The 13,240-nt window shown below is 42.9% G+C and overlaps 1 protein-coding gene across 10 annotated transcripts in view; it reads right to left on the reverse strand.

The window, feature by feature from the left end:
• Window positions 1-13,240, reverse strand: part of FRYL (FRY like transcription coactivator) — a 191,273-nt gene that overhangs the window by 16,968 nt on the left and 161,065 nt on the right. For all 10 annotated transcript variants that reach the window (XM_077847955.1, XM_077847956.1, XM_077847951.1 and 7 more), the window contains 4 exons: window positions 12,204-12,407; window positions 9,866-10,033; window positions 3,191-3,441; window positions 790-997 (listed from right to left, as the gene is read on the reverse strand). In XM_077847955.1, the coding sequence (XP_077704081.1) occupies window positions 790-997; window positions 3,191-3,441; window positions 9,866-10,033; window positions 12,204-12,407 (831 nt within the window). The remainder of the gene's footprint in view (window positions 1-789; window positions 998-3,190; window positions 3,442-9,865; window positions 10,034-12,203; window positions 12,408-13,240) is intronic.

A 13,240-nucleotide genomic window follows, 5' to 3' on the forward strand; every position in this document is an offset into this window, starting at 1 on the left:
TCCCGGGTCTCCAGGATCGCGCCCTGGGCCAAAGGCAGGCACCAAACCGCTGCGCCACCCAGAGATCCCAACAAAGCCAATTAATTTAGTACTTAATTATAAACTGTTTTATGATATTGACTGTAAACTTTTTGAAGGCAGGGACCATGGTTCTTTTTTTTTTTTTTCCCCTTGGCATCCTGGATGGTGCCTACTCTACTGCAGAAAATTTAGCAGATGTTGCTTTCAAGTTTTATTTTAATGGTCTGAAGGGAGATATCTCTACTAGTTATTGTATAAATTATCAGCAGTACTATAGTGTCATAAAATTAAGTAGTATCACTATCTTTGGGAAATTTTCTTTTAAAGATTTATTTATTTTAGAGTGGGGAGGGGAGAGTGAGAGAGAAACCCAAACAGACTGCTCTGAGGGTGGAGCCCAACGTGGGGCTTGATCTCATGACCCTGAGATCTGAGTCAAGACCAAGAGTTGGACGTTTAGTGGACTGTGCCATGCAGACGCCCTGGGGGGAAAAGAAAAAAAATTATATATATATATATATATATATATGGGTTGCCAGGTGATTATGCCAGCCCATAAAAAATATATATATATATATATTTTTTTTAAGAAAATCAATGGGAAGATTAAATTTTGAGACACTAAGAAAAATAAAAGTAGAAAATAGAATTGGAAAAAAAAAGGGAAAATAGAATTTGAGATACTCATTTTAGATAAAAAAAAAAAAAAACCCATAACCTTATCAGGTAATTGTTAATATAAATTCAGAAAGCTTTAAAACCACAGACCTGAAACAGCCTGGAAAACACATGAAAAGTAAACACTGCACAGGACCCATCAGTGTCAGACAGCATCTGGTTGACATGGCAGCGCCAGGCCTCTTCCTCATCATCACATGCTACTGGCTGAAAAGCAGCTATTATGGCAGAAAGAAACGGTGATGGTAGAGGTGATGTCTGGACTTCTGGAAAGCCATCTTGCTCTTCTTCATCTTGACTGTTAATACACAATATCACATAATACTATCTTAAAATAGTTTAAGTCACCCAACATAGATTATTTTTATTCAAGTTTACGCACTAATTTAGAAAATGTACAACAACCTAAACTTCATAAAAAAGTACAAATAGCAAGATTTCTGTGTTCTTTCTTAGGACTGTTGCAGCCCATCTTTACAGCAACTCTGAAGGTTAGGCTAATATTAGCTCAGTTTTACCACGAGGAAACAAAAAGGTCAGTGAAATTAAGTACTGTGCCTACAGGTTATTGAATAGGAAATGACAGAGTCAGAATTTGAACCCAGAACTGTGGGTCCTAACCCACTATTATCAGCCTTGACACATACTGGCAGCTCAGCTATTTCATGAGTATATACTATGTGCCTTGCGGTGTGTCAGTAATGGATTGTGGACTCAAAAAGAAAAAAAGACCTGGCCATTTTTTTTTTGAGCAATTTATAATCCCAACACATCAGATAATACAAAAAAAAATGGGACAGTGAAAAGAGATGAAGATATGTTTGGGTTGGTCATTCTATAAAGAAAGGGTAATTGTGGATCTTAAAGATGAGGTCGTGTCTGAGTCAGACACTCCATAAAGAAATGCATTACTCAAGGTCTTAAGATTGTGTGTTTCCATGACCACGTAGCTTTATAAGGCTTTACAGAAATTGTGGAGCAAGCAATTCATGTGGAAGAGAGGGATCTAAGTAAAGATGGGGGAAAAGATAAAAATAAAACCGACATTTGAAGTGAAAACTTAAGATATACCTCAAAAATGTATATTTTTATAATGTCACTGTGGTGACTGATTTTTAAAAAACGTGTTTCTTGGAAGCTTGGGCAGCTAGCTATTCCTCTGTATTTAGTAGAAATGCACTATATTTCATCTTTAATACTTGACCGAAGGCAATTATTTGGCTTCAACCTTTTAGAAGGCCCAGTAGTTGAGGATCTACCTCCACATCATCTCTGGCACCCTGACTTCGCGTGTGATGAATGAATGAGTGACTGCACAGGCTACTGCCGTCCCAACTGGTAACATGAACAAGGCGTATCACCAAGGTTAATGTCTGAATACACACTTTCGAATACAGGAAAATATTCTAGATATCCTGAAGAGTGAAAGTCTCCTGTGTGTATGTTAAAACTCTATCATCACTTGAGGGGGTGCCTGGCTGGCTCAGCTGGAGGAACACACAGCTCTTGATCTCAGGGTTGTGGATTCAAGCCCCACGTTGGGTACAGAGCTTACTTTAAACACACACACACACACACACACACACACACACTCCATTATCACTTGAAATAAAAATGAATGATTTTTCTTGTAAGACTGAAACTCTGAAATATTTGACGATTACTAAATACTAATTTTTATATAAAAATAATTACCAGGGGGCTTGAAATTACTGAATGGGGCACAGGTACACAGTGTATTAAGCTACATACCTTTATAAAAAACACAACTTTGAACAACAAATATTTATAGAACTTACGTAAAGGAAAAATACTAGGCATTAGTAATCTAATAATAATAGATGATAGATATTAGATGATAATTCTAATCATCACAGAACTGTTTGCTGGACACATTTCATAATAGCTACCAAGATTTCTTCTAAGGACTATATGCAATAATCGATGATTCAATTTTGTTAGCTCATGCGTCAAGAAAAGGCCCTCTTTGGGAATTCTTGATACTCTGTGGTCATTTTGAATGTATGGAGCTGGAACATTTTAAAAGGAGTCAGCTAACATCTGACGGTACCAAGAAGTGATCACTTCTGCCCATTGTATAAGTCACACTTTACAACCTCTGCTGATGAGGAAACTATAAAACGATTTTTTGGATACATTTCAGATTTATTTTACTATCACAGAAGTTCATCCCATGATTCATGATTGGTTTTAACAACTGGCCATTTGGCATTTTGCTGAAATAGGTATTTGGTGTGTGTGCTTCTAAATGTAGAATGTTCCTCATTATGCTTTTTCTTTAGGCAAATTGAAGGTCAGTAACAGAGAATAAACCCATCTTAGTCATTTTCTCTTTTAAAATGAAGGTGGTAGGATTATAGGCTAAAACACAGAAATGAAAGTAAGTAAACTGGAATAGAGAGTCCTATTTGGGAAGGGCTGGGAGAGAAGAGGTCATCTTACTCTAGTGTTTGTGAAACCATATTCTCACCTAGATAGTCCGGAGAAATCCGCTTCTTCTTCTTCACATCGTTCATCCAATTCTTTCAAAGCTAAGGTAACGTCGTCCTCACAGATGGACTCGGGGTAGCTTTCAGGAGCGAGAGGCTCTGGTATGTCGGTGTCTTCTAAGTCAAGAATCCCCCGACACACAAGAGAATCCTGCTGTTCTTGAATTATATATGAACCTTCATCTTCAAAGGCTGTAATAACTTGTTCTTCCTTTAATACTGAACTTGTATCCTGTAAAACAATCACATTTTTTATCAAGTTTAAAAATACTAACAATTATTTATTTATTTATTTTTTACTTCAAGTGTTTAAATTCCAGTTAGTTAACATATATGGTAAAATTGGTTTCAGGTGTAGAATTTAGTGATTCATCACTTACATTTAACAACCAATGCTCATCATAACAGCATTAATACCCTCCATCCATTTAGTCACATCCCCCACTCACCTCCCTCCATCAACCTTCAGTTTGTTTTCTGTAGTCAAGTCTCTTACGGTTTCCTTCCCTCTTCCCCCCCCCCTTCATTTATGTTCCTCTGTTTTCTCTCTTTTTGAAAACTATTTTATTTATTTGACAGCACAAGCAGGGGGAGCAGGGAGCCCGATGTGGGCCTCGATCCCAGGACCCCAAGATCATGACCGGAGCCAAAAGCAGACACTTAACCAACTGAACCATCCAGGCGCCCCTCTCTGTTTTGTTTCTTAAATTCCACATATGAATGAAATCATATGGTATTTGTCTCTCTTACTTTATTTAGCATTATACCCTCTGGCTCCATCCACATCATCGCGAATGGCAAGATTTCATTCTTTTTGATGGTCAGGTAAAATACCATTACACACACACACACACACACACACACACACACACACACAACCTTCTTTATCCATTCATCACTTGATGGACATTTGGGCTCTCTCCATAGTTTGGCTGTTGTTGATAATGCTGCTATAAACATCAGTGTGCATGTGCCCCTTTGAATCTGTATTTCTGCATCCTTTGGGTAAATACCTAGTAGTGCAATTACTGGGCCATTGGGTAGTTTTATTTTTGAGGAATCTCCATCCTGTTCTCCAGAGTGGCTGCACCAGTTTGCATTCCCACAACAGCGAAAGAGGGTTCCCCTTTCTCTGCATCCTTGACAACATCTGTTGTTTCTTGTGTTAATTTTAGCCAATCAGACATTGTGAGGTGGTATCTCATCATGGTTTGGATTTGTATTTCCCTGATGATGAGTGATGTTTAACATCTTATGTGTCTGGCTGAGTGAAGTAAGCCAGTCGGAGAAGGACAAACATTATATGTTCTCATTCATTTGGGGAATATAAATAATAGTGAAAGGGAATATAAGGGAAGGGGGAAGAAATGTGTGGGAAATATCAGAAAGGGAGACAGAACGTAAAGACTGCTAACTCTGGGAAACGAACTAGGGGTGGTAGAAGGGGAGGAGGGCGGGGGGTGGGAGTGAATGGGTGACGGGCACTGGGGGTTATTCTGTATGTTAGTAAATTGAACACCAATAAAAAATAAATTAAAAAAACAAAAAACAAAAAACATCTTATGTGTCTGTAAGCTGTCTGGATGTCTTCTGCCCATTTAGCTGGATTATTTTTGGGGTGTAAGTTCTTTATAGATTTTGGATATCAACTCTTTATCAGATTTGTCATTTGCAAAGATTTTCTCCCATTCTGTAGTCAACACTAATTTTAATGTGAATGGATATGAATCAGTTTGAAAATAAGCACTAATGGTCTCAGTTTTAAGAGTGAAGATCAGCTCCTTTTAAAAGGTGCTTAGTCCTAAGTTACTACTTAGTTGTATAGTAGTTTCTTTTCTTCTTGGGTCAAAATAGAATTTTTCTTCCAAAACAGGGAAAGTAGTGAAACAGAACCTCACCTCAGATCAGTCTGGGCCTCAGTTTATACATTTGTAAAATTCAACTAAAACATAAATGAAGGATTTTGACCAGATTCTGGGCTGCATGCTCTGGAATAAATCAATATCTACAATTAATTTACGATCTAATGGTGGGGTTAGCCTAATATGCAAATGACAATAGTCTAGAGTACATTAAGTGTATGGTAAATATTATGAGCAATACATAAAGGACTACTGGTACTCAAAGAAGGGAAAGATCACATCTGGTTGAGGCATGGAGACGGGTCTCTTTGGAGGAAACAACACTATGATGGGTTTTGACAAAGATGGGTTAGTGATAGTGTCATGGACTGAATGTTTTTATCCTCTCAAAATGCCTATATTGATACCCTAACCACTGATGTGGTGTATCAGGAGATGGAACCTTTGGGCAGTGATTAGGTTCCCATGAATGGGATGAGTGCTCTTGCAGGAAGAGGCCAGAGAGCTAGCTAGTTCTTTTTTCTACCATGTAAGGACATAGCAAGAAGAGCTACCAGGAAGGCAGGCATCACAACACAGTGAAGCAGCTGGTACCCCCTGATCTTGGACTCCTTGGCCTCTAGAACTGTGAGAAGTAAATCTCTACTGTTGATAAGCTACCTGGTTTCTGGTATTTCGTAACAGCTGCTCAAGCTGACCAAGACAACAATTCAGGGAAAAGGACTTCGAAGATAGGAATGGGGGACACCTGGGTGGCTCAGCGGTTGAGCATCTGCCTTTGGCTCAGGTCATGATCCCAGAGTCCTGGAAACGAGTCCCACATTGGGCTCCCTGTGAAGAGCCTGATTCTCCATCTGCCTGTGTCTCTGCCTCTCTCTCTTTCTGTTTCTCATGAATAAATAAATAAAACCTTAAAAAAAAGAAAAGAGGAATGGCATAGAAATATGGGGGGAAAACAAAGTATATTAAGGGAACACTGGTCTGGAGTTAGTTAAGCAGGGAAAGTAGCAAATTCTGACTTGGCACAGAACAGCACTCTTTAAATAATATAGTACAATTAATTCCTTAGTCATTTCAAAAACTTATATTCAATATACTGTATTTGCATCTGAAATATTTTTAAAAAGATTTGGCCATTAAAGTGGTATGCATTAGTTATTGGAAACAGTTTGTAATAGTGCTAGAGATATTTCTACACCTAGAAATTTTATTAGCATTAATTTTTCCTTCTACATCACTTTGAATATATCATGTTGATTTAACCCACCAAACTTCTTAGTTTAATGTTCTCACTTTTCTTTAGTTTCTACCAGTATTAGGTTGACATCTGTTATTGAATAATACTTAGAAAATAGATGTTTATAATTATTAACATATACTATATGCTGGAATTTTCTAGGCCACCTAGATTTCATGAAGAGGGTGCTTTATGTACATTATGAGAATTGAATTTTCTTGAACTTTCTTATTACACACTGCTGCGTATGTGTGCATACAGACCACACATACAATTACATTCAAAGACCCATATCCTATAAGGAATAATTTCTGCCATCTATGAAGTGGTAACTATTATAAATACTAAAAGTTGTTGGAAAAAAAAAATACTAAAAGAAATTCCTCTGTGAAGGTTTCTGTAATAAATGCAAGTGAAGAACTTAATCCTTAACAGCTCAGGGTATAATTTGTATATATTAATAAAGAAGAAAGGAACAAATGGGTCTAAAGTTTCTGTCATGACATGACATGCTTTAGCCTATTCTGTTTTATCTTCTTGGTATTAACATAATTTAAGGGGGAAAAAACCCCTCTCAATTCTAGGAATGGATTCTCCCTTTAATTCATGAAGTATTTCACCTATTAAAATTAACTCTTCCTCTTAAGAAATTGGTTTAAAAAACAGAATTATGATTTTATTTCATTATCTTGGTGTTTTCATGCTTTTTTTTTTTTTTTTTTTTTAAAGGGCTGTTTGAGGGCATGCCAGGGTAAAACAAACTAGGCTAAAATTCCTAATATATTCCTGTGGACAGCCATTCTTTTGGTGATAATTTTAAAGTCAATAGAACTGTTTCTACATGAAATACTATGGTTTATGAATATCTCCTTCCTTCTCATTCACCATGCCACAAAGCTTATACTGAAAATGAAACCACGACTGGAAAAGGAAATAAACCCAGTAAAGTGAAGTGTTTTTCCTTTATATATATAAAAAATATCATCAGGATCTGTAGAGTGCCTTGGAAACAAGCCATAAAATACAGTTCTGTTGGATAAATGGTTGTCCCAACTGAAATAACACAGTTTCCAATATATATGGAAATATATGTGCATTTCCAATTTATCTCCAATAAATATGATTTCTTATCAGTAGTTTGCTGTGATTATAGTTATTTTAATAACCAAAAATAAAAGACTTCCTATTTGTCAAGTAAGCAGAACGACAACAGGTAACCATTAACCTTACTGCTTTTGTTATGAAGGTATTTTTAGTATCAACCTGTTTTCCGTTGTTTCTAATGAGACCTTTTCACAGGTCACGATCCAGACCAGACACAGATGACAGATTAGGAATTAACACTCCAAGGACAAGTCTTCCACCAACCAAAAGGAACAGTCTATTTAAGGTGCATCTCTAAGTCAGCCGGCTCTCTCCCAGAAACACTTCTCATGTTGTGCACTCTTCCTCCAGGCCCCCTCATCTCTTGCCAACACTCTTCTGGTCCGTCTCCCCATCTCAGCCACACCCCCCCGCCCCCGTCCACCCTCCACACCTCTGACCTCACTGAAACACAAAGCAGACCATCCCTTCCCCTGACCACAGGTGCCTGGCCTGCAGGCTTCATGTGACAGGTACTAGATACTAGATACTAGAACCTACTATCCTTTTTCCACACACATGCAAAAGAGAGATTTAAAAAAAAAAAAAACAAAATCCAATCGTGTCCCTCTTCTGCCTAAAATCCTCCGATGGTTACGGGCAGTGTGGCTCTAGGATCGGCCCACCCCTCGAACGTCTTGATCCAGCCCCTCCTGCTCGCTATGCTCCAGCTCAAGGGCCAGCTTGTTCTTCAGCTGCATGGGGGGTTGGGGTGGGGGAGCGGGGGGCCCTCTGTCACTGCTGCTTCCTAAGCCCCGATCATCTTCCCTGCACATCTTCCTTCCCTTAGGTTTCACCTCAAACGCCCCTCTCTCCCTCGCCAATTTCACATTACTGTCAGAGTTTCTTGGTATGACTAAGAGGATGATCACTTTCTGATGTATTATTTATGTTTTATTTGTTTTACCGGTTTATCATTTCTTTTACTAGAATTAAGCTCCATAAAGCCAGGAGCCTATGTTCCACATAGCGTCAGGTGCCCAGTGCCTAGAATAGTGACCAGAGGCAGCAGGGGCTCGGGAAGTACTGGTTCAAGCACTACTTGCGTGCCCTGTAGTCTCATCTTAGGTGCCTGGTACGGTGCTTGTCGTGGAACAGCTATCTCTTGAAACAGTGAGAAGTCATGACTTTTGAGCATCTTGAGGTAAAGTCTAAGTCTTCAGTGTGACAGGTAGGAGGACCCTTCGCATCTTAGACCTGCCCAACTCTCCTTTCCCTCCTCCTCTTTCTCCCATTTCGTTCTCTAGAAATACTCAATTTCCTGCTGTTGCCTGAACAAACCAAGTTATTTCACGTTGCCGTGTCTTTCCACAGGGTGTCCCGGTCGCCATGAAGCCTGTCCTTTACCACCTTCACCTGAAGGTACAGATGATCAGTCTCTCCTGAGTTTTCACAGAGCCAGACATGGCTGTTACTAAGTTGTTCGGATGGATGTGTCTTTTCTTTTTTTAACCTCGTCAGTCTTCCTTGATAGCCAATGCACCCCCTGAGAGTAGGGGTCACCATGCCTTAGTCATCTTTCAAGCACCTAACTCAATGCCTGGCATGTAGGAAAATCTCAGTATTTGCCGAGTTATATAAACGTAAGCCATACTAGCCATACATTTAAAAATACTTTCATCTCAAACTCTGATTGCTGTTAAAAAATGTAAAATCCACTGTAAACTCAATAATATGATAATTCAACTAACTAAAGTAATGAGATCTAATAATATTAATTTGGTTAACCATAAAAAAATGAATATTTTCCTAATATTTACCAAAGCATTAAAGCACATGACAACTATAACAATTATAGTAAAAAAAAAAAGAAAAAGAAAAAAAAGTAGATCTAATAATCTTAACAACAACAACAACAAAAATACTAAGAAAACTAATACTTACTTATTTTTGGTCAGTCATTAGCTTGGAATCTGGCTCACTTCTCACAGGCCTTTCCAAAAATCATAAACTAGTAGTTTTGAAAGGTTTCACTTAACCCACTGCTAACACAGCTGGCCTGAGGTTTTAATCCCAATCATAGCACCAATCACATAAACCCAAACACAAAGCAAAAAGTGAAAGGAAAACAAAAGTGATCCTTCGAAGAAGATACAGCACCAAGGAAGTTGCTCACCGTCCCCAAGGAAGCGTCTGCACATTGACCTAAATCACACTCTGCAACACAAAATGCTCATTAAAAACACTCCAGATTATTTTTAACCTGTAGGTCATTGCCCTGATCCCTCAACTTTTTTTTTTTAAATGATCAGATTTGACAATTTCATGTAAAACAACCCCACAGGTTAGAAATACTGGAAACGAATCAAATAATTAGTGTATGAGGTGAAAACTCCTCTGGCAGAAAAGCGAGGAAGGCAGCAGCGCTAGAGCGAGCCCGGATTGGCCGTGCCCCCGCCCGCGCCTCGCCCCACCTCAGGCAGCTGGCTGTTAGCAGTATCTAGAGAAGCCTCCAAACTCGGGGTCCCAGCTCTGAGGAGAAGCGCGTCCTCTGCCGAGACGCTGCCCGTGGAATCCTGCGACTGAAGCAGCAAATCGGGCAGCTCGGGCGAGGCCTCGTCCGCGGCGCTGTCGCTGGTTACCTGCAAGGGGAAGGGGACGTGAGGCGGGGACACGGCGCTGCGGCCGAGCTGCTCACCTGGCCACGGCCGCGCACCTCACGCTCCCCCAGCAGAAACCACCCAGCGGAGGAGCTCCACGGCGCCCGGCCTCCTCGGCAGGCCACAGGCGCCTCTCTGCAGTCACCCTGGTGGCTTCGGGTGCTGCGAGGTTGTGGGCGCGGGGCTCGTCTGTGGCTGCAGCACCCAGCAGCGCCGAGCAGCATGAGCAGCGCCCGGCAGAACCCAGCAGCATGAGCAGCACTCAGCAGCGCCCAGCAGTACCGAGCAGCATGAGCAGCACCCAGCAGCGCCCAGCAGCACCGAGCAGCATGAGCAGCGCCCGGCAGAACCCAGCAGCACCGAGCAGCATGAGCAGCGCCCAGCAGCACCCAGCAGCATGAGCAGCACCCAGCAGCGCCCAGCAGTACCGAGCAGCATGAGCAGCACCCAGCAGCGCCCAGCAGCACCGAGCAGCATGAGCAGCACCCAGCAGCACTGAGCAGCATGAGCAGCACCCAGCAGCGCCCAGCAGCACTGAGCAGCATGAGCAGTGCCCAGCAGCACCCAGCAGCGCCCAGCAGTACCAAGCAGCATGAGCAGCTCCCAGCAATGCCCAGCAGTACTGAGCAGCATGAGCAGTGCCCAGCAGCACCGAGCAGCATGAGCACACCCAGCAGCACCCAGCAGCACCGAGCAGCAGGAGCAGTGCCCAGCAGCACTGAGCAGTGTCCGGCAGGACCCAGCTCCCAACAGCATGACCAGTGCCCAGCAGCACTGAGCAATGCCCATCAGGACCCAGCAGCGCCCAGCAAAACCAAGCAGCACCCAGCAGTGCCAAGCAGCACCAAGAAGCGCCAAGCAGTGCCCAGCAGAACTGTGCAGCGCCCAGCAGCATGAGCAGCACCAAGCAGCACCGAGAAGCACCAAGAAGGACCGAGCAGTGCCCAGCAGTGCCAAGCAGCACTGAGCAGCGCCCAGCAAAACCAAGCAGCACCCAGCAGTGCCGAGCAGCACCAAGGAGCACCGAACAGCGCCCAGAACAGCATGAGCAGCACCAAGCAGCACCCAGCAGCACGAGCAGCATCAAGCAGCACTGAGGAGTGCCAAGAAGCACTGAGCAGCACCCAGCGGTGTCCAGCAGCACGGAGCAGCACCCAGCAGTGCCCAGCAGAACCAAGCAGTACCCAGCAGCACAAGCAACGCCCAGCAGCTCCAAGAAGCACCAAGCAGTACTCAGCAGAGCCCAGCAGCACTGAGCAGCACCCAGCAGCGCCCAGTAGCACCAAGCAGTGGCCAGCACCAAGCAGCACCATGCAGCGCCCAACAGCACCCAGCAGTGCCCAGCAGCACTGAGCAGCATCCAGCAGCACCACAGCACTCAGCAGCATTCAGCACCTAGCAGATTCTCAAGAAGCAGCGTTCACCAGCAAGCAGCCACGTAAGCCCGAACGGGCACCAAACAGACAACTTTCCATTTCGTTGAAAGCCCCCACCATCCACCGGCAGACTGAGCACACCCCGCACGGAGCCGCGGGGTTCCAGTGACCGGAGTAGTGCAGGTGGGCTCCGTGCGAAGAGGGTACGGCCTTTGGGCTGTGTCAGGGTGGCCCGCCCGATTCCTGCTCACGGGCATCCTCCCCCTCCCCCTCTGCGTTTCTGAGCAGACACCCTACTCCTGCAGCCTTGGGCACTCCCTCTATGGTCTCCCCCACCTCGCCGGGGGGCTCCCAGTCGGAACCCCCACATAACTGACTTGATCTGGAAAGGCACCGAAGCTGTGCTCCATCTTTCCGCGCTAACTAGGAAAGAAAAGCGGGAGGTCAAGGAAGCAGTGCTGGTGTCCACACTGATGGCAAAAGCATGTGTCATTCAAGACGAGGGCCTCCAGAAGTGTCCAGAAGGACTCGCCATCACTAGAGGAGGAAACCGTCTTAGCTGCGAAGGGGTGCGCAACCTCAATGTAAATGTGGAGTTCTGTTACTAACAGAACGCTCCGTTAGCGGGGCACTTCTGTATTTTTCCTTTCAGCGTGTGCTTTTTACCCAAAGTGAAAGGAAAATCAGAAAATCGAGAAACGCTAATTACTAAGTTGGAAGTTTAAGAGGAAAGTGAGACCAACTGTCGCTGTATAAGAAGGTAGGGAGCCGTATACCATCTGCGTCCGGGAGAGTATCTGGCTTGCTGTGAGCGCCGCCTCCTCTTCCGAGGACTCGTCTGTATCCTCCTGGTTGGTCAGGTTCAGGCTGGGGGTGCTGCTGGAGCACTGGTACTCCTGGAGGGAGGGGGTGTCCCCTTTGTCAATACTGTCCAGCGAGCGCCTGCGGACTCCCCAGTTGAAATTGTCCATGCTTTCACCCTGGAAAGGAAAGACGTGATTTCTAAGACCTCAGATACATGTGCATATGGCGAACATAATACACCAGGAAAACATAAACCGAGATGAAAAATACTTAATGCATCATCATAAGCAGAGTTTCAATCAGCCCTTCAATTTCTCAAAACTTTTAAAACGTTGTTAAATATTTATACTTAAAGAAGATCAAAATATGTGGTCGATCCTGCTGTAGCTAAATAATTTTCTCGACTTTCTATCTTGTATGACTGGGGACCAACTGAACCTACTACCTAGGCCATTTCTATTCTAAGACACAAACACAAATGAGACCACGAAGAAGACAAATACGTCACAGATGACAACACATAAACATCCACAACACCAGGCTGCAACTTACCTGCAGTTCCTGGTTAGCAAAAAGGAAAACACACAGAATTAGAAAGAACGAAGACAAACATTTAAATATACACTACACTTTGGGGGAAAACTCTGTGATTTCTCAAACCCAAAGACTGATTCAAGCTCTGGATTAAGCTCTGAGTAGGAAGCCAACATGTGATTCAGATTACTTTTTTATGCAAGATATATTATGAAGAAGTCAGAGACAGACACTTAGAACAACATTTCTATGATACACTCTGGCAACACGAACTTTAAGAAAATCTTCAAAATTTACATGGATTTAGTACTTGATACGATGCAAAACTGACTTAAAATACCCACATTCAGTTGACAACATACAGGGTCACAATTATTTTAGTCTGGAGGATGGTTCTGGCTAAACCCATTTTTTTTTACTACAAAATAGTTAAAGCTCAAAGTTACCGAGACATAACCAAGAGGAAATAGGGCAG

The sequence above is a fragment of the Canis aureus genome, chromosome 14, assembly GCF_053574225.1.
Source record: "Canis aureus isolate CA01 chromosome 14, VMU_Caureus_v.1.0, whole genome shotgun sequence".
In the NCBI taxonomy this organism is placed as follows: domain Eukaryota; kingdom Metazoa; phylum Chordata; class Mammalia; order Carnivora; family Canidae; genus Canis; species Canis aureus.